The 27599-nt window shown below is 44.4% G+C and overlaps 1 protein-coding gene across 15 annotated transcripts; it reads left to right on the plus strand.

Annotated features, from left to right (window-relative positions):
* Positions 1-27558, plus strand: TPM3 (tropomyosin 3). 15 transcript variants are annotated; one of them, XM_006044167.3, is made up of 10 exons: positions 27-289; positions 902-1027; positions 12507-12640; positions 14233-14350; positions 14439-14509; positions 15191-15266; positions 16522-16584; positions 16758-16827; positions 17790-17868; positions 26195-27558. In XM_006044167.3, exons 1-10 carry the CDS (start codon positions 176-178, stop codon positions 26196-26198), a joined length of 855 nt encoding a protein of 284 aa, XP_006044229.1. In that variant the 5' UTR covers positions 27-175; the 3' UTR covers positions 26199-27558. The 15 variants fall into 15 exon arrangements, with proteins under 15 accessions (XP_044800259.1, XP_006044227.1, XP_006044229.1 ...); XM_006044166.4 differs by lacking the exon at positions 26195-27558 and adding an exon at positions 18594-21993 and having other exon boundaries at positions 30-289; XM_044944324.1 differs by lacking the exons at positions 15191-15266; positions 17790-17868 and adding an exon at positions 15819-15894 and having other exon boundaries at positions 1-289; positions 24630-26264.
* The last annotated feature ends 41 nt before the right edge of the window (positions 27559-27599 follow it).

Below are 27599 nucleotides of genomic sequence, written 5' to 3' on the forward strand. Positions count from 1 at the left end.
TGAGAACAATGATGGGGCTGGGGACACCATATTAGGAACAAGAGGTGGAGCCATGGGCAGAAATAAAGGCCCAGGTCTGGGGAGCTAGTCACTCAGCCAGCAGCCCCTCCTTTCTTGCCCTAGTCTCCAGTCCTCCAGTATTCACAGGTGAGCTCCCCAACGGCCACTGTTCACGATGGAGGCCATCAAGAAAAAGATGCAGATGCTGAAGCTGGACAAGGAGAACGCTCTGGATCGGGCAGAGCAAGCGGAAGCTGAGCAGAAGCAGGCAGAAGAAAGAAGTAAGCAGGTAGGCCTTAGCCTTGATCTCTCTTACTGGCTGGTGAACAAAACTGAAGTGGAAGAGTTTTGGTGGGAAAGGCAGTGACCACTGGTGCCAGCTCATCCTTTGGGCGGGAGGGACTCCTCTTCTTCCCCAGCCTCACAGCACATGAAGAGGGCATCTAGGGTATTTGCCTTAGACTGCCTGTGTGACCTTGTGAAAGTCAGTGACCCCTTCTGAGCCACAGTCTGCCTGCTCGATTTAAGTGGGAGTGGATCATGTTTTGGAATAACTCGTGACTTCTAGAGGAAAAGGTGGGAGCTTGGCATGCAGCATCTCTTTTCCCTTAAATGGGGTCACAGACATTGACATCTGAAGATATTTACCATCCCAATGTCTTAATGAAAACTCAGCATGGCCTGGTCATTTTAGGGTCAGAGATTACAAGGTCACAGGCCAAGGCCATAGCATAATTCCTGGGGCAGTTGGCTGAAACTGATGAAGAAGAAAGTGTGTTGTCTCTCTGAGGATGGTAATATACAGGGTGAACTCAGGGGTCTGTCAGGCTCAAGAGCCTAGGGTCTGAGTCTGCACTGTTGTGTATGTATGTCTTGTGTGTGACTCTTGGGGCTTCCATAGCTGGAAGATGAGCTGGCAGCCATGCAGAAGAAGCTGAAAGGGACAGAGGACGAGCTGGACAAGTATTCTGAAGCTTTGAAGGATGCCCAGGAGAAGCTGGAGCTGGCAGAGAAGAAAGCAGCTGATGTGAGTATAGGGAAACTGGGGGGTGGGTTTAACCTATGCAAATAGATCTTCATGTTAATAAGTGAATTCTAAACACACTTGGACATATACACACTTGTGGATTCTCAGAACATAGGCGTAGATACCCACATGCATTTTTCCCACATGCTGGTATACCCTTATTGGCACATACTTTCATTCTTTAAAACTTGCAGAAGTCTCATTTTTCTTACCCCCAATCCAGGAATTTAATTATCTTTCCCAGGACTTGGACAAAGGGAGGGAACTCCAAGTCCAGAGTGCTATCACTTACCCCACCTCCTCCCCCATGCCACATTCTTAGCTTTTGTGTCCAAGGACTGGCATGTAGATATGTGTATTAATAGGGAACCTCTCATCTCTCAACTGCCCAGCAGAGCTAGCTCAGATTTCACAATGGGACAAAGGAGGTCACACTGACCCTGGCCCTATATGGGTTTCTTTATTGTGGGCAATGTGGGCATCTGACCTTATGCTACAGAGATGCCATAGAAAGCACTGCTTATAGCACAGCTGAGAGAATCTTAATATCAGAAATAAGAAGGACCAGGGAGTAAAGTTGTTACCACCAGACCTCACTCTGTGACCTTGACTAAATTATTCAGCTTCTCTAGGGCTGAGTTTTCCCACTTGAAAATGAAATAAATTCTCTTTTCCACTTCACGTTATCTCATAGTCACCCATTTCCCTTTATCTCGTCAACCTTGAAGTTAACCACAAAGATAAACGAGAGACTACAAGAAAAGATTTGTGGAAGAAAAGTAACACAGGAATCTTAACAGCAACAAAAGAATGTTCTGGTATTGATGGAAATACAATTTTCAGCATTGAGTTAGTAAGAAAGTATTTTTAAAATCACACTTGGTTTTGGAAAACAGCTAGAAACAGAGCAGGAGGTTCAGCAACGTTTTCGGATGCTCTCATTCACTTCTTTACTATTAGGTTTCCGATCTCCCCGCTGGCTTTCTGCCGCTTTCAGTGACCTGGGGAAGCGCTGAGGGTTGTTGAATATATCATGCCAGAGGTCACAGACAGCGTATTATATACATGATACGTGTTCATAGTTTCGAAGAGTTTACGCCACTGCAAACTATTCATTCTCCCTTTGTGGAAAACTGTGAACAACACAGGTTACTCCAGGACTTTGGGCTAGAGCTTGATGGCCTGCTGGACTTGCCTAACTTAGGTTACAAGGATAGATGACTGTATCTCTCTGGTTCAAATAAATGGGCAGAGGATTAAGTTTTCACAAATGGACACAATGTCAGGTTGATAACAATTTTGTGAGATGTAACAAAATTGTAACAACTCTCTGGGAAAGTCCTTAGGCTGGTATAGCTAGTATATGGGTTTGAGGAGGTATTTCCAGGAACAATGAAAAGAACAAACAAGATTAACCCAAGATTTGGGGAGAGAAAGAATGACATAGAGGCTCTAGACAATACACTGATACCATTGGGAAGATAAGGAATTTGTTGGAAATGAATTCTATTTGTCCTTACACATACACACGTAAGCACACATCAGCCCCCACCTAGACAGGGTCTACTCAGTATATTCATTTGAAAGAAACTTCTCATAGTCATATAGGAAGCTACCAAAACCATTTAAATATGTAAAGTATGGGTAAAAAAACCTCATTCAACTTCTCTCCCTCTTGTTAGCTTTCCCAAAAAGTCATTAAGTCCCCTCAGAGATATGTAAGAGAATAAGAAATAGGAGAAGCTTGTAGGCAAGAGGCAAACAAACTTGGGGTTAAGATGGAAACCCATCTTTTGAACTGTGGTGTTGGAGAAGACTCTTCAGAGTCCCTTGGACTGCAAGGTGATCCAACCAGTCTATCCTAAAGGAAATCAGTCCTGAATATTGAAGGACTGATGCTGAAGTTGAAGCTCCAGTACTCTGGCCATCTGATGCAAAGAACTGACTCATTTGAAAATACCGTGATGCCGGGAAAGATTAAAGGCGGGAGGAGAAGGGGACGACAGAGGATGAGACGGTTGGATGGCATCACCAACTCAGTGGACATGAGTTTGAGTAAGCTCCTGGAGTTGGTGATGGACTGGGAAGCCTGGTGTGCTGCAGTCCATGGGGTCGCAAAGAGTCAGACACGACTGAGCGACTGAACTGAACTGAAGATGGAAACTGGAAGAAAGGTTTCTTTTCTCAAAGCTGGGGTCAGCAAACTATCGGGGTAAATGATGCTTTGGCCTGGTTTCCTACAAAGTTTTATTGGAGCATTTCCATGCCCATTCATTTACATATTGCCCTACTGACTTTCCCCCTACAAGAGAGTGGCAGCCACACACTATGGCCCACAAGGTTAGAAATATTTACTATCTGGCCCTTTACAGAAGTTTGTTGACTGCTGCCTCAAAGGGTCAAAGAAGAAAAGGAAGGCGTCTATGGGAATTGGGGAAAGCGCTAAATCAAGAGGAGGCAACAGGTTTCAAGTAGAGAGCATGGGTCAGAGTCAGCAGCACAGAATATATGCATCTTTGAAGGGAGGGTGCTCTTTCTAATAGGAAGGGAGTTCACAGCTCAGCTTCAGCCCTTGAGATTAATAAACAAGTAAAGAGAGCATATTCAGTTCAGTTCAGTCGCTCAGTCGTGTCCGACTCTTTGCAACCCCATGAATCACAGCACACCAGTCCTCTCTGCCCATCCCCAACTCCCGGAGTTCACCCAAACTCATGTGCATCAAGAAGGTGATGCCATCCAGCCATCTCATCCTCTGTTGTCCCCTTCTCCTCCTGACCCCAATCCCTCCCAGCATCAGGGTCTTTTTCAATGAGTCAACTCTTCGCATGAGGTGGCCAAAGTATTGGAGTTTCAGCCTCAGCATCAGTCCTTCCAATGAACACTCAGGACTGGTCTCCTTTAGGATGGACTGCTTGGATCCCCTTGCAGTCCAAGGGACTCTCAAGAGTCTTCTCCAACACCACAGTTCAAAAGCATCAATTCTTTGGTGCTCAGCTTTCTTTACAGTCCAACTCTCACATCCATACATGACCACTGGAAAAACCATAGCCTTGACTAGACGGACTTTTGTTGGCAAAGTCATATCTCTGCTTTTTAATATGCTATCTAGGTTGGTCATAACTTTCCTTCCAAGGAGTAAGCGTCTTTAAATTTCATGGCTGCGATCACCATTACTTTGATGTAAATACAAGGGGAAGAGAACCTGGGAGTCCTGGTTACCTGAGAAGCCAATTTGGAAAGCATAGGATTTGCTAGGACTCCTTGAACAAAGAAAGGGTGAGGGTGTGGCAAGGTCAGTCTGAACTTCATTTATTTCCTCCCTAAGTTCATCCAAGGTCCTTTTCATTTTTTAATTGTGAAAAATATGTACATAATGTAAAATTTGCCATTTTAACCATTTTTAAGTGTACAAGTCATTGGTGGTAAGAACATTCACACTGTGGTGCAACCATGTGGAAGGTTCTTTTGATCTGAGATGAAATCAGAAGCTGTTGAAGGTAAAACAAAAGGAGAATGCAATAGGTAGGACACACAAGTTATACTTTTTTCAAGGATAGGAAGTGAAAGGGGTGGGGAGAAGAGGGAGAGGACAGACATGTACACCTGTTGATATACTGTACTGTTGGTTACCAGGAAAACAATAGCACTAGGGCCCCTTGCTGCCCATCCATCATGCTTTTAAAGGTCATTAGGAGTCAGTCCACCTGTTTCCCTGGATCAAGAGAAGATTATCTGTTCAAATCTACCAGCCTCAGGAATGCAGTGGTGCTTTCAACACTCATTTGGTTTTTCTAAGATGAAGTCTTCTGCTTCTTCAGTAGGGCAAGGGAGCAGTGCAATAGTGTCCCCTGCTGATCAGCCCTGAGATGACAAAGTCTCATTTTTATTTCCATGGATTATGGATATCTCGTTAGATTTCTCCAAAGAGAGCTGGGAAAGTTCTTAGGCCATCAGGGCAGAGTTTACTGAAACTTCAAACCCTGCTTTTTTTCTTTCCATTTCCTGGGGGTAGCAGGGGCAGGGGCAGTAAATCAGTGTATAAGTTACTCTATCAAGCAAATTACTTACTGTCTGAGTTGTTTCTGTTTCCTCTGATTAGTCTAAATGCTCAGTATTTCTAAATGCAGATAGTTGAAGACAGCCTCTGGTGGCAGTGTCTTCAGAACAAGGCATTGAGCGCAGCACCAATGTCTTACTTATCAATCTTCTTGGGGGTCAGGATTCTTAATTTAAAATCCTGGTCGACATCCTAATTCTCTAGAGAAAAAGAGATCTGCACCACAGGAGAGGCTTATTACTATTACTTACTGAGAAGGTGGGAGGAATACAAAGAAATAAGAGGGAAGAGTAAAATCCTCCAGGCTCTTTATTACTGTGCTTCTAAAAATCCTGCATGGCAATGCCTGTAGGGGTGGTTTCTAACTGATAAATAGCTCCTGGGGTACGGGGAAGCAGTAGTAGTGTGAAATCGGTGAAAGTTCTAACGCAGAGGGAAGGCTGAGATTCTCAATACTATATGTTTTTCAGATGCTCCTATCAGTGCTGTTGCACAAAGGATTTCGTGACACTAGTCTGTAATAGAGGACTCCTTCTGATAAAATGGAGGCTTAAGACACATTCCTCACCTACAAAAGGAATTGTAAGCGATGATTAATTACAAAGTCCTGAATCATTCAAGGTTTGGAGAGGCTGGTAAATCACTGGTGTATACTGATTCTCAAAAGTATCAGGGGAAAAGACCAGTATTTTGAATAGAACACGTTCATAATTGGTGACAAACAGAACGAGAATTTTGCCAAACTGCCCATCTCTTCACCCCCCCATTAATTCCCTTCACGGACTTTCAGGAGATGGGAGAGCACCCACCTGAGCTGACTTTGAAAGGAGGCTGGAGAGCAGCACTCTTGAAGATGAGGCCCAGAAAGTCTTTTCTTAGCACTTGGGTTTGGAGCATTTGTGGGGTGGGTGAAGTAGAGGCTTGTGGGGTGTTTATGTTCTGGAGAGGTCACAGGGTGCCAGGAGTGAGAGGTCAACTGCGAGTGCGTAAAGGCCGCACAGGCCAACCATTGTGGGCAGCCTGCCCAGGGCCAGAGAGGCTTAACCACTACGCGCCTTCTGGTTACCATGGTAGCCCTCCTTCTTCCCAACCCCGCCCTCCTTTGCTGGCCGGAGGGAGAGTCTGGAAGCAGTCGCCCAGGGGTACTGGGCGGGCCCGCCCCTCGCTTTCGGCCGCGGGCCTCCGTCTAGTGGACTGCCTTCCCGCCCGCCTGGCGGTGGGAGGGCGCGGCAGTCGTAGCGTCACGTCCGGGCGGGTGGGTGAGTTCCGGTATTTCAGGGCGGAGCAGGCGGAAGTAGGGGTGAGAAGCGGCTGCAACGCCGAGCGGAGGAGGCAGGAACCCGTAGGCAAGCAGGAGCTGGGTGGGGACCATGGCCGGGATCACCACCATCGAGGCGGTGAAGCGCAAGATCCAGGTTCTGCAGCAGCAGGCCGATGATGCAGAGGAGAGGGCCGAGCGCCTCCAGCGGGAAGTGGAGGGAGAAAGACGGGCCCGAGAACAGGTACGGAGAAGGCGAGGCGCGGGAGGGAGAGGCAGGCGCTGGAGCAGATGGGACCCCGAAGTGGGGCCGGATTTTTGCGGTGGAGCACGGTCCTTAGGGGGCCGGTATAATCCGAGATGAAGTTGAAGTCCGGAGGATGGGTGGGGCTTAGCTTCACTTGGACCTCAAGTAGGTGAGGGGGAACACTGGCTGCTGGAGCAAGCCGACTTGACTTTTGAAGGAATTGAGCCTCACGGGGTCTGAGGCGTGGTTTTCTTCCTCTTTTCTCCCGGCTCATTCATTCAATCCCTCCGAGTAGGGCGCGGTCAAGGGAGGGGCTCAGCGGCCTCTCCCTCCCCCACTTACCCGGTGGGGTGGGGGACTTTGCTCTCGTTTGGGGTTTCCGGCCCAAAGGGTGAGAGTAGGTGGATGCCTCTCTGATCTGGAGGTGTGCAGAGCCGAAAGGGTGGGGGGTAGAGGGTGGGAACAGCCGGAAAGCCCCCGGCCTGGCCTGCTGGCAGCTTTTCCGCTCCCTCCTCCTGCTCAGGAAATGAGGCAGCAGTCGACTGAGGAAGCGCGGTGCCCTCCCTGGAGGAGGTTGAGGCCACAGCACCGCCTCCCATCCTCCGGTCTGGGGCCCTTTCCTCTTAGGGGGAACACTTGCAGCTGCTAAACCCACTCTGTCGACGTGAAACTGGAGGGGAGGAGATAGTACCTCGCTGCCTCTGTGAGTGCAAATATAGGAACCAACAAAACCTGCCTAGCTTCCATGACTACCTGGAAGGCGGGATCTTCTGCCAAATTCAGGCCTTTATTGCTGAAGTGTGAAGAGTGCAAGCTGAACCGTTTAAGAACACTTCTTCCAAGCAGAGCTGATAAAGCGAGAGTATGTGGTAGAGAATCTGATGGAGTGCCAATTTCTGTCAAGGTTTCTGGTTGCCCTAGGCAGTGTGGCTGATGGAGTTTCGAGGGGTCTTTTAAGTGATGTTACTACTCTGCTACGTTCCCAAGTACCCACTCTAGTGTCTTTTTTTTTTTTTTTACGTTGAATATTTGTTCAACTAAAAGTTGAAACATAATATGCTCATAGATTGAACGGTGATTCTTGAAACTGCTTTCTGTTGAGAAGTGGTGGGCTAGTTTTAGTAAGCCATAGGTTTTCCACGATCTAGGGTGCAGTCTAGTGGGTAGAACTGATTTCCTGAGTTGAGGTTTTGGTTTTGGAGGATCCTGAGGCTGGAGGGGAAAGTAACTGTTGCTAAAATTTGAAGACCTAATGAAAGAACTCTTGTGGTTTATTGGTATTCCTTGTTCTCCCCTCCCCACTTTTGGCTGCTCTTTTGGGGAGTGGCTGAGAATTAATGTTTTGGGGAAATGAGAGAAGCAGCTGCCCTCCAGGTTAATACTTAAAGATTGTTAGAATAGTAATTTCTTTTTACAACTGGACATGGAAATGCTGGGAGCTTGGTTTCCTCAGTCACTCATTTCTCAGTGGATTTTTCCTCTGTTCATTATGCTCCTAACTTCTAATTATCATTCTAGTGAGATGAACTGGCTGGGTGACTCCTTATGACTAGTGACACTTTCTCATCTCCTTTGTTCTGGAGACCAGATCCCCTTAAAGGGGGAGACAGGGTGGCTCTAAGGAACTGGCCATGTGTTGACCTAGAGCCAGGCTCAAAGTAAGGGCATGCTAGGAATGATTCTAGGGTCGATGATGTCATTACCCCCACCCTCAGTAGCCCCCAGGACTTGGTTTCCCCCCTAGAATGTCCTGGACATTCACTGCACTCAGGATTTGGTAATTTTCCTTGCAGGGAAATTTCACTCCTTTTTTTTCCCCACCTGGGCTCATAGATGAGAGAGCAAGAGTGAGCAGCTTCAGGTTTTTCTTAAGCTTCTCCCTCACTCAGAGCCTGCCAGATTTGCTTACTGAGCTGAGTGAGGTCTAGTGAGGAAGCCCTCACTCAGATGGGGAAGTAGAGAGATAGTTAAATATTTATGAAACCGGTATTTTCTACGGCCCAGCTTGAAAAGTGCCTAATCTTTTGACTTTCTGCTCTAGTGAACTTTGAATTCCTCCTGAGGAAACACCTGTGGGAAGGGAGGGGGGGAGTGTCTGAACTACCTGTTATCCTCTTAGGGCATTCTGGAATGTGGATTTTGCAGGCTCTTCCCGCCTGGAGCTGGAAGCTCTGCCCTCCCTTATGCTATTGCATGCCATTAGTGGGATTGTCACCTAATTACTTTTCTGGTTGCTTTGTGTTATCAATCCAGCCCTTGTGGGAAGCTGAACAAGTCCAGAGCCAATTGAGTGGTTCTGGAAACCATCTCTACTGCTCTTGACCTGGAGATGCATCTTTTATAATGTAAGGTGAAGGTGAAGTCACTCAGTCATGTCAGACTCTTTGCGACCCCATGGACTGTAGCCTACCAGGCTTCTCCGTCCCTGGGATTCTCCAGGCAAGAATACTGAAGTGGGTTACCATTTCCTTCTCCAGAGCGTCTTCCCGACCCGGGGATCGAACCCAGGTCTCCCGCATTGGAGGCAAACGCTTTAATGTCTGAGCCACCAGGAAAGCCCATATATAATTATAATGTAGCAGCTTGTCAAATCCACTTTCCATTTTGAATCTCCTTTGTACTTTTTAGCGAAACTGAAACAGATGGCAACAATATTTCAGTGCAGTCTTTTCCTTCATCTGTGTGTGTGTGTGTTGTGGTGGTGGTAAAGATACAGTGGTAAATGTTTACTATTTTAACCATTTTTAAGTGTACAATTCACCTTATCTGTTTTTAATACTTGTCTCCTAACTTCTGGTATTTCTCGCTCTTTTTTTTTTTCCTGGTCTAAAAAATTTAGGAATACTATTGAGGGAGTGAGTGGGCTTTGAACAGCAGTTTGATTGTGGCTATATTCCCAAATTCCTAGTCTGCAGGGGGTGGGTGGTGGTGGTGGTTAGAATGTCTGGCCATTGTGTAGCTCTCTTCTGTTTGTAGGGTCTGGTGGGATAAGCCACTGACTTTATCACCTTTCTTTGGTTGAGGTTTGCTTTTTTTTTTTTCTTACTTCATAATAAGAGCACGTACTCATAGGGGAGAGGCAAATAGCCCTTTGCTCTGAGTGCCTCCGCTTAGTCTCCACCTTTGTTTACTCTGGAACAGATAACTGCTCCCTTCCTTCCAACTTGCCTCCCCCTTGAAATTTAAAGTCCCCAAGGACACAGTATCTCCCTGGGTAGATACATTTGTGAACACTGTAAACCAGAGCAGTCCTTTACTCACAGGGCTCAAGCCTAACTTTTCCGTTACTCTTTTCCTTTGAATTTCATCTCTGGCTTTTGTCTAAAAAGAGAAACCCTGGAGTGGCAGCATACCAGATTTAGGCTAATCCCCTTCTGTCCTTGGCCCTGATCTGCCTCTGAACACCAGTCTCCTGTCTTTCCTGCCTTGATGGGTATGGTGCTCTTGATGGGTATGGTATGGTGCTCTTGGGCAATCTCTTTAGTGTGAAGGATGGTAGCACTTAAACTCATTTCCTAGCTGAAGCTGTTGTCAGCCATCTTCTGAAGTGAGTCAGTCGCTGCTTTGTTCTCCTCTCTGGCCATCGGATCTTTGCTTACTGGGTAGGGGAGAATCCTATTATTACCTGAAGGAAGGATCTCACAGTGTACCTCCAGCCTAGGCAGGGGTGAGCGGGCTGAAAGATCAAAATCGCATGCTAGACCTAGGATGATAGACGGCATGAAGTTAATGTTTCCCATTGTCACCTGCAGAAGTTAGTCCCACTCAATCTCTGGGTACCACTTAATTGACCTGAAAGGGACAGGCATTGTTTGTAGGTTCTGGCTGGAAGGAAAAGTCAGGTAGGTGTCTTCCCTTATTCCTTTAAATATTAAACAGATCTTGATTCTGCAAGCTTTTGTTTCACTGTAAAGAAAACTGATCCTCTGTAGGAAGAGAAAAAAATAGAACAGTGACTACCTTGCTCTCCCTCTGCTCCCCACGGGGGTCTCCAAAGCTTTTGCTGTGGGATTCCCATCATGCGTTCTGTTTTTGGTACGGGCTTGTTCAGTGTGCGCATGCTCTGATTAGGGCACCAAGATGTGTTTTCTCCTCCTCCCTTTTCAGCCTTGCGAAGAATTCTATTGTAAATGCTGATTTGTGGGAGAAACTGCCCGAGCCAGCTTGTTGTCATGGAAACTATACACCCCCGCCCCCATAGCCTGTTATCTTTACTTCATTTGGGTAACTGCTGGTGAGCTGGGTGGGGACTTAGATTTCATGAGCTTGCTTCAAATCTGGGTTCCGTCTTCTTTTTTTTTTTTTTAAGTTCTAGGCATCTGAAGATAGTGGGGTGGAGTAAATGATTGAACTGTCAGTTCTCAGTTCTTCTTTCACAGTTCTTGCCTGCTTGCCAGATTCATAATAACCTTGACCTGTTAGCCTTTTTGAGCTTGTGAGGTGAAATCTGTGTTGTCCTAGGTTTCCTGAGACAGGACCAGAGAATACTCATCTTTGTGCTATTTTGAATAGAGATGCAAACGGTTTCTTAGTAATTTCAGCTTATGTAGACATCTTGATTTTCTTTTCCTGTAGGGCAGTGGTTATATAGCCCCAGCTCCTGCAGTTCCTTGAATCGCCTGTGTTTGTATTTGGAAATTTTTGTGTGCTATGTAACCCAGTTCTTAACAGGAGTCTTTTGGGCTATATCCCTTCCCATAGGGGCTGGTGGCCCAGATTATTTCTATAGCTACCCCCACCCCTGACTACCAGGAGGAAATCAGGGTAATAGAATTCAGGCACAATCTGGGCTGTAGAAGAGAGATCGTGTTTACCAAGCATTTGGATAAGCATCTGAACTGGGTAGTGTGCAGGGGAGATTAAATTCTTGTGCAGTTGTGACAGTCAGTGTACTTGCCACCAGCAAAGGTGTGGGGAAGGGAAGGGCAATCATAAGAGAGAGGCTTCTCTACCAGTAGAATTCTTGCTTATGTGGCTGCCTCCTTCTTTCCTTGCTTCTTATTCCATGGCCCAGGAAGAGGCATGGGATTACTTGGACTCCAACCTGTGCTTTTTATTGTGGGGTGGGAGCCAGGGAGAAGATTGTCATACACTGCAGTGGAGGGTGAGGCTAAGGGAGTGACTTGAGGAATAGATAGGGTCACAATTCAGAAATTCGGAGGGGTGGTGGTGGAAGGCCTGAGGGAACATTCTCTTCTGCCCCTAGTTTTTTTGGTAATGCCATCAAAGCAGATAATTTTAGCCCAAAGAAACTCCTTGTAGTCAACTTTTAAAACGCGGGAGGTGGGGGCCAGTTGAAAGGGTGGAAAGTCGGTATCCCGATATTCCATCCTTTTGTTTTCTGGTCTGAAGGTCCTTCTGGAAAACATTCTCTTGGCTCGTCATCCTCTTGTTGGGTGTGTTAGGGTAAGGTTATCAGAGGGTTAACAACTTGAGTTAAGCAGCAGATTAACAGATAATCCAAGATTCCATTCCCTCTTTGAGAAACCTTTATTTTTCTACTTTATGTGACACTTGGGAAAGCTGCTGCAGAATAAGACATGTCTCTAAGCCAGAACTCAGGCAGACCCCTTCACTTGGCTTACCTTTTCTGACACTAGCGCGTTTAGGAATTTGAACTGAGTCCAGAAAGGGGGTGGTACTAACTGACACTGGGCTGGGCAAGGAACTGAGTTTTGAAGTGCTTTTCCTGTGGAACATATGGGAATTCATTGATGGGAAAGGGAGGAAAATGCTTGTCATAATACAGAGTGTATAATCATGTCTGCTCGGTCTTACATGCATCTGAGTTAAGACAAGTTCTACCCTGCAAGACTCTGGCTTCCTCATGGTAGTATTCAGCCCGTCTTAGTGTCATAATTCAGTTTCTTTTCACCATGCCTCTGCTTCCTTTTCCCATTCTTTCACTTAAACACAGGCTGAGGCTGAGGTGGCCTCCTTGAACCGTAGGATCCAGCTGGTTGAAGAGGAGCTGGACCGAGCTCAAGAGCGCCTGGCCACTGCCCTGCAAAAGCTGGAGGAAGCTGAGAAAGCTGCTGATGAGAGTGAGAGGTATGTAGCGGGGCCTGATGAAGTGTGGATTTCAAAAGTTGTTCATAATGGCTCTAATCAAACAGGTTCCTTAAAAACCTATTTTTTAAAAAACAGTGATCTGTCTTTACACAGGATCTTCTTTCCTTCTGTCTCGCATATTCTCTACATATGAAAACCGACAGAGTAAGGGTTAGCTGGATCCATGACCCTTGTGTAATTAGTGTTTCTCTATAAATAAATTCACCTAGTAATAGGATCGCTGTAGTGGCCTCCATTTAGCACCCACTCAGAGGCAATGGCACCCCACTCCAGTACTCTTGCCTGGAAAATCCCATGGACGGAGGAGCCTGGTGGGCTGCAGTCCATGGGGTCACTAAGAGTCGAACATGACTGAGCGACTTCACTTTCACTTTTCACTTTCATGCATTGGAGAAGGAAATGGCAACCCACTCCAGTGTTCTTGCCTGGAGAATCCCAGGGACGGGGGAGCCTGGTGGGCTGCTGTCTATGGGGTTACACAGAGTCGGACACGACTGAAGCGACTTAGCAGCAGCAGCAGAGTGGTTCTCAAAGTGAGGTTCCAGACCAGCTACAGCAGGAATTTGGGAGAAAGTCCCATCAGCAGCCTCTGCCACTCATCAGTGGATCAGAGGTGGAGCCCAGCAATCACTGATTTAATAAGCTCTCTCGTCCCTGGCTGCACTGTTAGAATCATGGGAGTGCGTGGTAGGGATCTTTGGGGAGTTTAAAAAATGCATCAGAATGCCTGGGTCCCATCTCAAATCAGTTAGAACCCATTGTGAAAGGGGCCTGGCTATTTTTAAAGCTCTCCAGTAAATTCTGGGAGAGTACTGCATGGCCTCACTTGCAGGATCTCAGTTCCCCAACCAAGAATTAAACCCAGGACCCAGCAATGAAAGCCCAGAGCTCTAACCACTAGGCAACCAGAGAACTCCCCCCTCCATTGATAATTCTAATGTGTACCCAGGGTTAGAACCACAGTTCTTGAACCAGCTCATCTTTGTTGAAAATAGCCAATTGGCTTCTTGCCACATGTGACTTAAAATGAGAACAAAAGTGTGTGATGACTTGCACAAACTAAGACTTCGTAGAATTAAAAAAATTCCTTGTTGGGAGTACATTAACACAGAGCAGCCATGAAAATAAATAAGACAGCTATGTGTATACTATTATAGAATAGTGGCCAAATTATAGAAAGTGAGGAAAACAAATTGCAGAGCAGTGTAGCATGGTTCCTTTGGGGCGTGGGGAAAGGTGATGAGATTTTTGGTATATAAAACATTTCTGGAAGGATTATCAGGTATTCGATTACTTTTGATGAGCAGGACGAGAATTAGGGACACTTTTTGCATTAGACCTTTAGACTGTTCATTTAAATGTTTAATTTTTAAATAAGCATGTATTTATAAGAAAAGATTTTAAGCAGAATAATTCAACTAAGGTGAGAAGGTGCTATGAAAATTGTTTTGGAGCGATACAAGCAGAGAGGCATGGGCTTTACCTGGTGCAGTCCTGGGTCCCTTAGAGTTGAGCTGATGACAGACTCCCCAGGCTGTCAGCGCTGCATCTGTCCCTGTTGTTTCTGGCAGAGGTATGAAGGTTATTGAAAACCGAGCCTTAAAAGATGAAGAAAAAATGGAACTCCAGGAAATCCAACTCAAAGAAGCTAAGCACATTGCAGAAGAGGCAGACAGGAAGTATGAAGAGGTACGGCACTCTTCGCTTGTCCCTCTCTCTCCAGTGATATCGGCCCCTTCTTTGCTCCACTGAACTGAACCCATGTCTTTTCCCGTAGGTGGCTCGTAAGTTGGTGATTATTGAGGGAGACTTAGAGCGCACAGAGGAGCGAGCCGAGCTGGCAGAGTCGTGAGTATCTTGCCCCCCAAATCTTGCCGCACCATTCTGCTCCTTCCCTTTTGGCTTGGGCACTAATGTGAATAAACGAGCATTTCTTCAGCCTTGTTAAACAGGACCTAGAGAGTGGGAGTCATCTAGAGTGCTTTTTTCTTTTAGCCCCAAGAATGGTTTTGGGCTTTCTTAACTGTCTTAACTCACGCCATGTGACAAATGAGGCTTCCTGATTTCTTGTTGGGAGGGTTTATAAATTGAGGGGAAGATGAAATCTAAAAAAAAAAAAAAAAAAAAATGGTGAATTGTTGGCCAGCAGGCCTACTGGGTCCTTCCAGCTGGGTTCTGCTTCTCCTTGAGGCATTGAAGTGGCTGTGCTGACTTAAGATCTGTCTCTGTTTTTACTACTTCTCTAAGCTGCTGGGGAACTTTCGGGCAAAGGCAGACATGACCTGTTCCCCTGATGGCACCTTCTGGGCCTTGTTTAACAAAGTCCGTGCTGATACAGATTTATTTGTGCTTCCCTCGCATTTCCCTCTCCTAGACATGACATATCATGACCATGGTGATGTTTTTCTTTCCATTTTTTTTAAATTTTTTTTTCCCCATTTTGCTGCTTGTTTCCTTGCTGTGTTCCTTTTTGACCTTTCTCCCTCCCCACCACCTGGCTTGTGCGATCCCTGTGACTATCACTAACAGCCGTTGCCGAGAGATGGATGAGCAAATCAGACTGATGGACCAGAACCTGAAGTGTCTGAGTGCTGCTGAAGAAAAGGTACTAACCATTAAACCCACAGAGCGGTTCTGTGTATGGTGTGATTTTGTTTGGTTTTGTTTTTGTTCTGTTTTGCAGCTGCCTCCCCTCCACTGGTGGTTTGTTGAGTGCTTTCTCATCTCTTCATGGAATGCTCCATTCCTCTCCACTTACTTGGCATCTTTCATCTCTTCTTTCCTAATTACTTCACTGCCTCTCCACAGGGTCTCGCCTTCCCTTGGGTGATTTGGGGGACTCTTTGGGTGGGGCATCCGTTCCCACTTCCACCCCAGGTAGCTGTTCTGATTTGTTCCTGGTAGTGATTTCCCAGGTGTTCTCTTTACTAGTGTCCGCACACTCTGAGTCCCAGCCCAGGAGGGTCCAGCTCCTGATGTGTTCTCTGGTAGAGGGAGGGGGGTTGATGCTTGCCCAGATTACCTGGGATCTTCTCTTTTCCCCAGTATGCCTTCCAGCTCTCTCTACATATAGGTTCAATTCATGTCTGTGTGTCTCTCTCCCTTTTTTTATCTCTTCTTCCCCTTTCCTCTCCTGCGGTATTTAAAATATTCACAGTAAGTGTTCTGAGCTGGAGGAGGAGCTGAAGAATGTCACCAACAACCTCAAGTCTCTTGAGGCTCAGGCGGAGAAGGTAGGGGCTGGTTTGTAAAAGTGACAGGCTTTGGGGCCTGGGCCCAGCCCTGCCCTTGATGAAAAATGGGAGAAACTCATTCCTTATATAATCCAGTGAGAAGAATCCACCTATTTCTCTCCAGATTCGGGTTTAATGCCAATTCCCGTGCACTTTGATTGCTGTAGTTAAAGTAACTTCTTGGTCTCACATTCCCGGGGTGATGTTCTCCTCAGGCTGATACTGCTATGCTGATGTTTGGGGGCAACAAGTAGTATCAGATCTGAAACCTAATGGGCATAAAGAAAGATGGCTTGTCTTTAGCTTCTTGTGGGACTGTTTCAGCCACATGGCCTCCGAGTGTCGCCACATTTACTCATTAACCTGGAGGCAGGAAGAATGCCTTCCTGTGTTGATCAAAGCCTAGGTCCATTTTAAAAATAATGGTTCTGGTGGAGTCTGAGGTTATCATGGCGCCAAGGACATTGATTTGTGGGTTTTAAGGACTGTTTGTTCTGAAACAGCCTTGTTCTTTCTCATGGATCAACACATTCAATCCAAGAGGATGTTGAATGTAAAGGTCGGGAGCGGGGTGTCATCTGTGTGAGTAATATCTATTTTGAGATGTTTATTCTACTTCTCTTACAGTACTCTCAAAAAGAAGACAAATATGAGGAAGAGATAAAGATTCTTACCGATAAACTCAAGGAGGTGAGCTGGGGTGATTATGTATGAGGAGGGGGGCCCCAAGGCATTGTGAGGCGTATAAGGTAGCTAGCTGGCTTTGGTTCTGAAAATTATAGAAGCAGAAGGTGGAAAAAATAAAGGCCCTTCTTGAATTGTCTTATTTATCTCTGATTCTGACTCATTTCATGTTCCCCTAGGCAGAGACCCGTGCTGAGTTTGCTGAGAGATCGGTAGCCAAGCTGGAAAAGACAATTGATGATTTGGAAGGTATGGAGCCTGGTGAGGGATTAAAATGATTACAGAGGAAGACCTTGCCCTTTGACCCTCTTCCCCTCAACACCAAAAGGATTTGGTAGTGACCTGGCATGCATCCTATGCCCTGTCCTATGCCACAGCCAGGTGAAGTGGGCCAGATCTTGGAACTGGATTTTTATACTTACTCTTTCCTTTAATAAGACTTAACCTAATATTCTGGAATTTGTATCCTCCCCTTGGAGGAGATTGGTCATGGCATGTACCCCCATGTCAACCCATGGCTACTTTGGGCAATCTTGTTCACCACTCAAGTTGAAGGGGGGCCTCACCAAGGGACGCAGCGGTGGAATGACCACTTCTCAGAGCTGACCAATGCCAGGGGCTTTCTGAATGCTTCCTGCCCCTGCAATTTGGCAGCTGCATCTACCCTAACAAGGGAAAGTTTGTACTTTGCTCTGAGAAGTCTGAGATATGCTGCTTTGGTACACTCTGGGTAGCAGAATATTCTTTGGGAGAGTTTGGGGCAGGCAACCTGTAGAGCAAAGGGGCCAAGAATATTGGTCATGCTTGGTAGGTCTGAATATTAAGTGTCTGAGTATTAATGTATATTTTCTCCTTTTTCTATTTTAGTTAAATTCGGTGTTAACACTACTAGGAATTGGGTTTGCTGGGTGGGAGTGGTATCCTCTTGAGTGCCTTTGGTAATTGGAATTTCTAGTCACAACTATGCCCAGGTTCTCAACCTTTGCTGCAATTAATTAGAGGTATCAGAGGTATCAAGAAGTCTGGTTGGTCTTGGGGACAGTGGATCTGAAAATGCCAGTCATGGCTACCAGGATAGATATTCTCCTCAAGGTGGGATTAGACCCATGGTCACGCTTTCCCTCATTTCTAACGATTCCCTCTCTTCATCTGCTTCTGATACCTTTTACTCTGTGTCCTCATTCCTCCCTGTGGTTCCTGTGCCTGTCCAGATGAGCTCTATGCCCAGAAACTGAAGTACAAGGCCATTAGCGAGGAGCTGGACCACGCCCTCAATGACATGACCTCTATGTAACTATCTGACAGCAGAGTGGGGCTGGGACCTTGGCTTGTGGGTGGGTGGGGGTACAGACTGCATAGTGTGCTCTGCTTTTGTCTTCTGGAAACTAGAATCTCCACTCTTATCTTTAAAACATTGGTGCTGGTTACTTGTTGGCAAAAGCTGCGGAGGCATGTAATCCTGGATCAGTGGTAGAACCCTGATCTACGTGTAATTTTTGTACTTTTTATTCATCGTCCCTTCATTATGACACCGGGATTTTTCCCGTTTCTTTCTTAAGTTTCATCTCAGAAGAGTTACTGCTTAAGATAATCGTGTTGTCATACAATTAAAGAACTAGGGCCCAGAGAGCCAGTGACTTGGGCCATAGCACCCAGACTTCCTGGTGTGTATGGCTTGTACCCTGATACTGAAGTTCAGGTGAAACACCCGTGATTGGAAACACCAAATTCACCTAAAAGGCTGAGCCAAGTCCCAGAGCAAGCCAGGTAGTAAAAAGCACCAAAAAGAGTTGTGGGGGCCTTCATCTGTTTGCTGTGGATCCCTGATCCTTGACGCTAATCTGCCTTTTCCCCCACTAACCTGAAAAGAAGCCAAATAACTCAGGCTGCAGTATCTGGCTGTCTTTTATCATTCCTACTGCCACCGACCTTTTTCTCCTCTTCCTCTCTCCCAAATTGCTGTCTAGATTGATGCTTGTCCTTCTCACCTAGAGTCTCCTTACTTTTTCACACAGATAATTATCACCGTTTCTGCTCTGTTCTGGATCTACCCCCTTTCCTCGGGGAACCCAACGCCCCACTCTCGCTCTGGATTCCATTTGGGTCAGCCTGGCTGATCCCCAAGGCATTAAGATGGGCGGGGGGCGGGGAGGTGGCCACAAAACAACTTATGTATTCTCTTCCACCCCTCACCCCAAATTAAAATGTTAAGCTGCCGGAAGCCTCATGCTACCCTGCATTTGTGTCATTGACAAAGCTGCTGCTGTCCCTAAAAAGGAGCCTTGGGGGTGTGATGTGGGGCGCAGCTATTGTAGGCTCTCCCTCCTCTGACTTATATAATCAAAGCCACTTTTGTGTGTGTCTATTTTTTCTTGACATTTAAATTCAACTGATCTATCAGAGTGGTAGACTAGGAGAGGTTCCTTAGAACAGGAGCTCTAGTTTGACACTCAAGCTGAATGAAATTATCTAAGTCCTTTACTTCCAGGTTCTTAAATCGTCCTGTCTGGAATGTGTGTCTTCTGCTTAGGTTCTTCTTTTAGAGGCCACTGAAGTACCTCTCAATATATCCTCTCTATCCTTTTACCAGTGGTTCATCCTCAGAATACTTGGTGGACCCAAATATGTGACTGCTGAAATTGACTAAGTATATTGCCCCAAGTCAGAGAACATACATAATAGGTAGAATTCCCAGCAGTTACAAACCTTTCTTACATATCTGAGGCTCACTACTATTTGCCTGCTAGTATATGCTAATGGAATATAAGTGATAAATGATTGTTACTGGAAAAATGAAAACAATCAGTAATGCATATTTCAAATATTATACACAGGTACCACTTTTTTAGTACATGCATAAATATGGTAAATTGCTTCTAGTAGGATTGTTCCTAAATTCATGTTGTGGAATTAAATACCAACCTTCCGGAAATTCCTATGCTGATTTACATAGCAGAGATAGTTTAATCTCAGTAGGGTAATCATAGATTATACTTATCTAAGTACCTAAGTGTAATCCACTTAGTACTTCAGTTTCTTAGCATAGTATATATTTAAAATTTGGCTTTCTTTTAAACAGATACAGCCAGGTCTAGAGGTTTTCTCTAATTTAAAACTTTAGGTCCCATTGAATTCGGTTTTCTTTCTGTCTATACCATTTCTTTTTGCCATACAGCCTTTGTGATTAAGGTACAGGTTATCACTAGTTTAGGCACAGGGTATTAAGACGGAGGCATCTTCCTTACTCTCAGGTCGCTCAGAATCTAGTAGGAGAGAAAACATATGTATAAAACTAAAGATGATGTGTGATGAGTACCCCAAATAATGTAGTACCCTCAGAGGGAGGAAGAGGTTGATTGCAGTGCTGGTGATAAGAAAAGTGTCATGATAGGAGGCACATACCAGTTACTTAATAAACATGTTAAAACTTTCCTCTTCATTTTTACTGGATTCCAAAAGATTGCATTTTTGACAGTTTGGTTGAAGGAAAGTGGATCTTGAGCATTTTCATCAGGGAAGCAAAAGAACAAAGGCTAGAATTGGGAAGGACACCAGAGGTTTAAGGGTCCATTTAGATAAACTAGGGAATACGTATATGCTGTAATCAGGCTCGGGAGTTTTAATTTTGTTTTGTAGGTGATGGGGGTACCACTAGAGATTTTGAACAAGGATGTGTTCTGAATGGAAGAGTTAATTTGGCAACTAAGTTAAGAACATATTGGGAGAAAAAAAAAAAAGAACATATTGGAAAGGGAGCAGATTATCAAAGTGATCCATTAAGGCAGTGATTCCCAGATTTTGTTCATTTGCATACCACTTTTGACTGCTTTTTCCATATTTACATGCAGGCTACATTATTTTTTTTTAATTTACTCATTTTAAAATTTCTTATGCTAAAAAAAAAAATTCTTACACTACACAATTCTAACTTGAAATCAAAAGTTTTGACATGTGCTAGTGTTTTTTTCCTAATGAACATTAAAGTCATATAGCTAATTAAGTTCACAAAAGTATGCTGTCTGCAATCTTCTCACATATCACTAACAGTGACTGTACCACAGTTTAGGAAATACTTGGTTATGTTATTGCAGTTTCCTGGGGAGAAAAATCTGACCTAGATAGTGGTATTAGGGGATGGTGCTGACCATGGGCATTATGAAGGGTGGTCACCAAATGCAAGAAGGAAGCATCAAGGATGACTGGTTTTGAACCTAGGGAAATGGTGGTATTAAAGGTGTAGGGAGGTCATATGGTCCTGGTTTAGGAAGGCAAGGGAATAAGTCTGTAAAACTAGCTGGTATCCAAGATGAAAACAAATCCTAGCACTTGAAGGGAAGAGTTTGATACAAGAGAGATTTAGGAGTCCGTGAGGTTGGCAGGCAGTTTAGGCCATGGAAGTAAATTTGAATCCTAAAGACAATTGCAAATGTAAAACGAAAAACTAAGCAGAGGAAAATCTGTGTAGAGGTGGAAGCCAAATGGAACTGGTTGGAAGGATAGAAGAAATGAGTAACTTTTAAAAAAATTTGAATTACTCGGTGATTTCCAGTGATTCTCCACTTTAACAGGTAGAGAAGGATGATAATTGAAAATTATGAAAACATAATTGTCATTGATGCTTTTTATTAATCTGAGGGTATGTTTTGAGCATTAAGGACAAGGAGAGGAGCCATACTTCAAGGAGCAGAAGCAAATTGATGGAAAGGAAAAAAGAGGCATGGAGTATAGTCTAGAACAATGATGTCTGTCCGAACCTTTGACGGTGATTTCCAGTATCGCAGCCACCAGCCACATGGGGCTGTTGAATACTCAGTGTGGCTAGTGTGACCCAGGAACTAAATTCTAATTCTGCTTACTTTTAGTTCTGAATTTAATTAACCACATGTGGCTAGTGGCTGCTGCGTTCATTGTATAGTACCAGCTGTTTTAGTATGTGGGCAGAAGAATGGACTTTGGCACAGAGGAAGGCTTCCAACAAAGGAAAGAACTAAGAATGGAGAAAGAAGAGTGAGGTGTAGAAACCATCTTTACTTGAGCCAAGACTTGCTATGGGAATAGGGTGAAGCATCAGAGCATTGGTAATCTCAGAGCAAAGTGCCTCACCCCTTAACTTTCCTTATCTTAATTTCTAAGAAAAAAACACAGGCTGATGTGTTGGGATCCATTCTTCCCTTCCTCGTTACCATTGTTGGGACAAGGAATAAAACAAAATGAGACTGGATCCCAGGTTACCTGACCGGTGGAACTGACCTGTTATGTTAGTCAGCCTTGTCTTAGCCACACCCAGACTCTTCCATTCACATGATATTGGTTGAATATTCCTTAGCCTTAACATGAGGGAGGAGTTAAAAAAAAAAAAAAAAGCAAAATCTGTTTTACGTCATTCCTTGAATGTGAGTCTTTAACACTGATAGAGTTCCCCTTATTCCAGGCACTGCCATCCTTTTCCTGTTACAGAATGAAATTGACCTGATTCAGACTAGTGAAGCCTAAGAATGTGTAGCATCCGTGGGATTATTCCCTGAAAGGAAAATCAGACCAAAGGGGGATTCTCTGACTTGTTTTTGTTTGTTCGTTTTATTTGCTCTTACAGGGAACCAAGAAATTTAATGAACTAGTATCTGGTCCTGAATTTTTAGTTAATAGAAATAACAGAGTTAGAAACCTTACTTATTACAAAGTTCAAGGTGAGAAAACAATCACATTTATCTTTCTGACCTTATGCAATTCTAAAGGAACTAGAAGTTCTAGGATTTAATCAGGCAATAAAATGCTCCCACTTCTTCTCTGCCTCTTTATTTCTTCTCTAAGTGAAACAAAACTCTCCCTGACCAGACTTTTTAGAGTTAGGATCCTAATAACAGCTATCTTTCCTAAGATAGTGGGAGTCACACTAAGACTAACTTAGATATAGGTGTTATGGAACAGCCAGATTGCAAATGGTCTCTGGATGTAATATAACACCAAAAAGTTCAAGGAATGAGATTTCAACACAATCTGAACCCCTACTGTTTGTCAGGATTGCCCCAGTGAATAAGACAGGTCCAATCCCAGGCCTGATGGACTAGTGTAGGCTAGTACAGTGTCTCTCAGTGGTCGACTTTAGCCCTTTAGGTCAGGATAATTCTGGGATGTACAGAACAATGCTATTTATTGCTGTCCTCTGCCCAATAAATAGGTCAGACCCTCCAGTTGTGACAATTGAAACCCGCCCTCACACATTTCTCAATTCCCCTCTAGGGGGAGGGGAGGGAGAGTATTCCTCCTATTGTGATACTGGTTTAGTAGGAAGTGCAGTTTGTAAAATTCTCTCCAGTTCTGCCCCTTAATATAAGGGGCAGAAACTCGTGTTTTTTGGTTATTCCCCCCCAGGATCTTTTTATACATGTATGTTTTCTGTTTTGGATAGTGTACACAAAGTGGCAAGTATTATTGGGAACACACTAGTCCCCAGCTTCTGGGTAGAACTGGGAAAACCTCAGTCCAGAAGGCAAGGCAACTGGGCAGTGCCCACAGTGAGCCCACAGAGAAGACAGAGAAGTCTTTTTCATATTGAGTTTCTGAGACCATTTTGAAACAGACTGTAAAACAAAGGAAGAAACTTGTTTATGAACACCAGAGGCTGATACTAGGAGTGGACTAGGAAGACCTATCCCTCAGTTTCCATTACCCTTGTGTTGGTCACATGAGTTTGGAGTCACTGTAGCCCGTCTTTTTTCTTTATTAAAAAAAAATTTTTTTTCCTTGTGATGAGAACTTCTAGGATGACTCTTTAAAAACACCTTTTGTATATAAAACATACAGAGCATACTGACTAGATTATATTGTACATTACATCTCTAGTACTTATTTATTTTATAACTGGAAGTTTATACCTTTTGACTACCTTCATCCAATACCCCCATACACACACTCTCCCCCTCTGGTAACCACAAATTTGATCTCTTTTTCTGTGAGACTGTTGAAGTATAATTGACTTGTAACACTATGTTTGTATTAGTTACTGATGCACAACATAGTGATTTGATATTTCTATACAAGACGATCACCACTCTCTACCTCTTTAAGATGTGCTCCAAGTGGAAAATCCAGATAAAGCTAGGGGATTTGAGCACTTAATTACTTGTATCAGGAATGCTTTTAGTTAAGACACATCATAATAGCAGCTTAAATAAATATGGGATTATTTTTCTCTCATAATAAAAAGTCTTGATGTGAGCAGCTTTGGCTTGATGTAGTTGGGGTTTCTGTGATTCTTATGGCCCTTTTTTCTTAGTTGAAATTTGCAACTCGTGTCATCATATCCATGTTCCAGTCAAGAAAGGCGGCTAGTTTTTTCCAGAAGCCCCCAGACACACTACCTCCTACATCATTGGCCAGAACTGGATCATGTGATTACCCTAAGCTGCTACTGAGGCTGGAGAAACAGGATAGTCTTGACTGGCTTGCATTAGTAATCCACCTTCCCTGAGGCTGGCGACTGTGGCCACTAACAGGTTTGGTGAAGTTGGGTTTTGATTGGATGTGCCACTATGATAGGTCTTTCACTCAACACCTACCACAAAAAGCCTTACAAAGTGTAGGGTTGAGTGAGTATGGGCTATGTATCCCAGTCTCCCGTTCATAATGCTGTATTGAATGCTTTTATAGAAAAATATTCAACTATTCACATCGGTTCCTTATAAACTCTAATTTTTAAAGTAAATTTATTTCTTATGAGCCAACTGTATTCCTTCTTTTGCTGTGTTTCACTTGTCTCAGTTTCTTAACCCAGGGAATAAATACTGTGAAGGAGATATTTTTCTCCCTCAAAATGTCATCCTTTCAGCTTGTTAGCCTGCATTTTTTATTTTATTCCTCTGTTGGTCTTTTTACCAACTGACTGTATCCTCCTTGCATCCATCCAGCCTTACAGATGCATGTTATGTATACCAGGTAGTTGAAAGTCTCAAGATTTACTTCTGGTACTCTACTAATTTTCCCTTTTTCTCTTTCTCCTCCTCTTTTTCCTCTCCTTCTCTTGTTTTCTCTTCTCTCCATTGCTGCTGCAGAGCGTCTCTACAGCCAACTTGAGCGAAACCGCCTGCTTTCTAATGAGCTGAAGCTAACGCTGCATGATCTATGTGACTGATGGGCAGGGCTCACTGATGCCCATTAAACCGAGCTTACGGCTCACGCCACTGACCTGGACCCCAGCAAAAAGCTGATTGTCTTTTTAAAGTTATTATTTTGCCCTAAGCAAGTCGCTTTTTAATTGGAACAGTTAGAATAGTGTTATCTTCCTTACTGCACTGTAAAGTGGGAACAGTTAACATCAATACTGCCTTCCTACGCTTTTCAAGAGGTGTGGGTGATGAAGGGAGGGACCTGAGAGATTATAATGAGGAAATCTGGGAGAGTTTTCTGTTTTCCACCCGTATGCTGCTCTTTGACTTGTGCACTGACTGTGGGATATGTTGCTTGCATGAATGTTTTCTAACAATAAAAGGACTGACTTGACAAGATGTTGTAACTGCTTCATCTGCAGGCCCGAGGATGGGCCCTTCTGACTGGGTAGAAAAAAAAGACAAGGGAAAGAAAGGGGTGTGGGATATGAATAGGTCAGTGTTGCCATTCGCTTCCTTGAGTTGAAGAGCATTTTCCCTACCTCCCTAGAGCAGAGAGTGGTTTGCTTGCTGGGCAGCTTTGATTCTCCTTGATGTTCAGCTGCTGGTTTTCTTCGTGACGTTTTCCCTATTTTTCCTCGTGCTTCTTTTTCCTGGTATAATGTTTAATTGTAAGTAACTGTGTCACAGGTTAGTTCCTGAAGAATAACTCTGTGAAAGTCTCAACTGATGTTTTGCTTACAAGGATATGTTTTGCAGTATTCTTTTTTTGTTTTGTTTTTAATTTGGGTGCATCAAATCTTAGTTGTGGCATGTGGAATCTTCAACCTTAGTTTCAGCATGCAGGATTTAGTTCCCTGACCAGGAAGCAAACCTGGGCTCCCTTCCCTGCATTGGGAGCTCAGAGTCTTAGCCACTAGACCACCAGGGAAGTCCCTGTTTTGTTGTATTCATGACTTTGTTTTCTTTCTAGATTCTCTGACTTAGCTATGGGGGTTCTTTTATTTATCCCACTAGTCATTCCTCTCCTCTCTACTTGTTGAGGAAAACCTGTAGTGCATGGGGATCCTATTGTACTCAAATTTTCAAGTTGAGATTCTGCTGTTTCTACTGGTAGAAACATGCCCATCCTTGTTCTCAATGTCAGACTCCAGCAGGCTATTTGGAGCAGATGTTATCCTGTGGGCAAAGACTTAGAAGAGTGGATGGCTGATGGTTTAACTTAAGGCCACCTCCTTCAGTGACTGAAAACTGAAAGCCTTGGTTGGGGTGTGGGGAGGAGAGGAAATGATAAGGTCCCCAGCTCCCTCCCCTAGAAGTCCAGCAACACGTGTAACTTCCGTAGGCAAGTCTGAGGCCCTGAAAAACCGCGTGATGCAATAGCTCACTTCTGTGGCTGAGACGGCAGCTGCTTTATTAGTCTGCAGCTTCCCTGCAACAGGAGCAATTCTCAGAATGGGTAGACCTTGAAATTTACTTCTTTTATAACATCTCTCCTTTACCCCCATTAGATAAACTGAAATGCACCAAAGAGGAGCACCTCTGTACACAAAGGATGCTGGACCAGACTCTGCTTGACCTGAATGAGATGTAGAGCACCCCAGCCCCGCCCTGCCGCTGCTCCTCCCTCTCACCCCGACTCCGCTGGGGCCAGCCTGCCCGAAGCTGACCTTTAAACTGAGGGCTGATCTTTAACTGGAAGGCTGCTTTCTCCTTTCGCCACCTCTCCCACCCCCCTACTCCTGTGTCCTTTTCGCCAAACTGTCTCTGCCTCTCCCCAGAAATTCCAGTTGGGCTAGAGGCTGAGCACCTTTGGGAACAACGTTTAAGGGAATGTGAGCACAATGCAAAGTGTCTTTAAAAGCATGTTGTGATGTACACATTTTGTAATTACCTTTTTTGTTGTTGATGTAACAGCCATTTGTAAAAAAACATTCCAGATAATTCCGTAGTTCTGAAGCAGCAGTCTAATCCCTTTCTCACTTTTGGAAGGTAACATTTCAGCTTAATGCATATTGCCTTCTCCAGAGAGAAAGGGAAAAGGTTTGGGCCTGCCTTACTGAGAGCCTAGCAGCCCAGAGAAAGGCTCCATTTGGGGAAACCTCATTGCCCTGTAAAAAGTACCTGCCAAACCAGAAAGATGATTCCAGGAGGAGTTAGCCAAAAAAAAAAAAAAAAGTGCTGTTCAGGTTTTCAGCTTTATAGTATCTTTGGACAACCTTTTTTCTTCTTTTTTCATCAGAAGTGACGAAACAATTAAGATGGTGAAACCTCTGAGACCAAATCCTTGTCCCAGCTCTACCCTGTTCCCAACTGCTCACAGAATGGATCATGTGCCCGTTATGTTGAAGTGACCACTTATTTGCTCTCCTGCCTCCTTGAAAGAAAGGAAAGAAAATTATGTTTTGCCACTGATTTAGCCATATGAAACTCATCTCATCACCCTTTTCTGGGTCTGAAGCTGCTGTCTCTAAAAGTGCCATCTCATTGTGCTTTGTATCGGTTAGTGCTGGAGAAATCTTGAAAAGCATATGTACAAAACTTTTAAAATTTTATATTATTTTGGAACGTTGCTTCTTTGGGGTTGAGGCACACTGGTCACCCCTCTGCCTGTGAGAGCTCTCTACAGTCTGTGGGCCAGCAGTGTGCTGATCTTTTAAAGTTTCTTTCCCTACCCAATCCCCCTTTTTTGATGAGGTTTCAGTGAGGTCTGTTAGGTGTGCATCCTGCAGCTTAATTGGCTTAAAATGTTCTCTCCTTTGGTGTGGTCTTCTTTGGGGACCAACTGGGAGAAAAAAAAAAAAACAATAGTGTAACTGTTTTGATACTGAAAATTGATAAATGTCTTTTTGAAATAAAGAACCAGTCCCTCCAACCTTCAGAAGTACTTGCTTTTATTTCCCAGTCCAAATGGGC

Source organism: Bubalus bubalis, chromosome 6 (assembly GCF_019923935.1).
Source record: "Bubalus bubalis isolate 160015118507 breed Murrah chromosome 6, NDDB_SH_1, whole genome shotgun sequence".
NCBI lineage: Eukaryota > Metazoa > Chordata > Mammalia > Artiodactyla > Bovidae > Bubalus > Bubalus bubalis.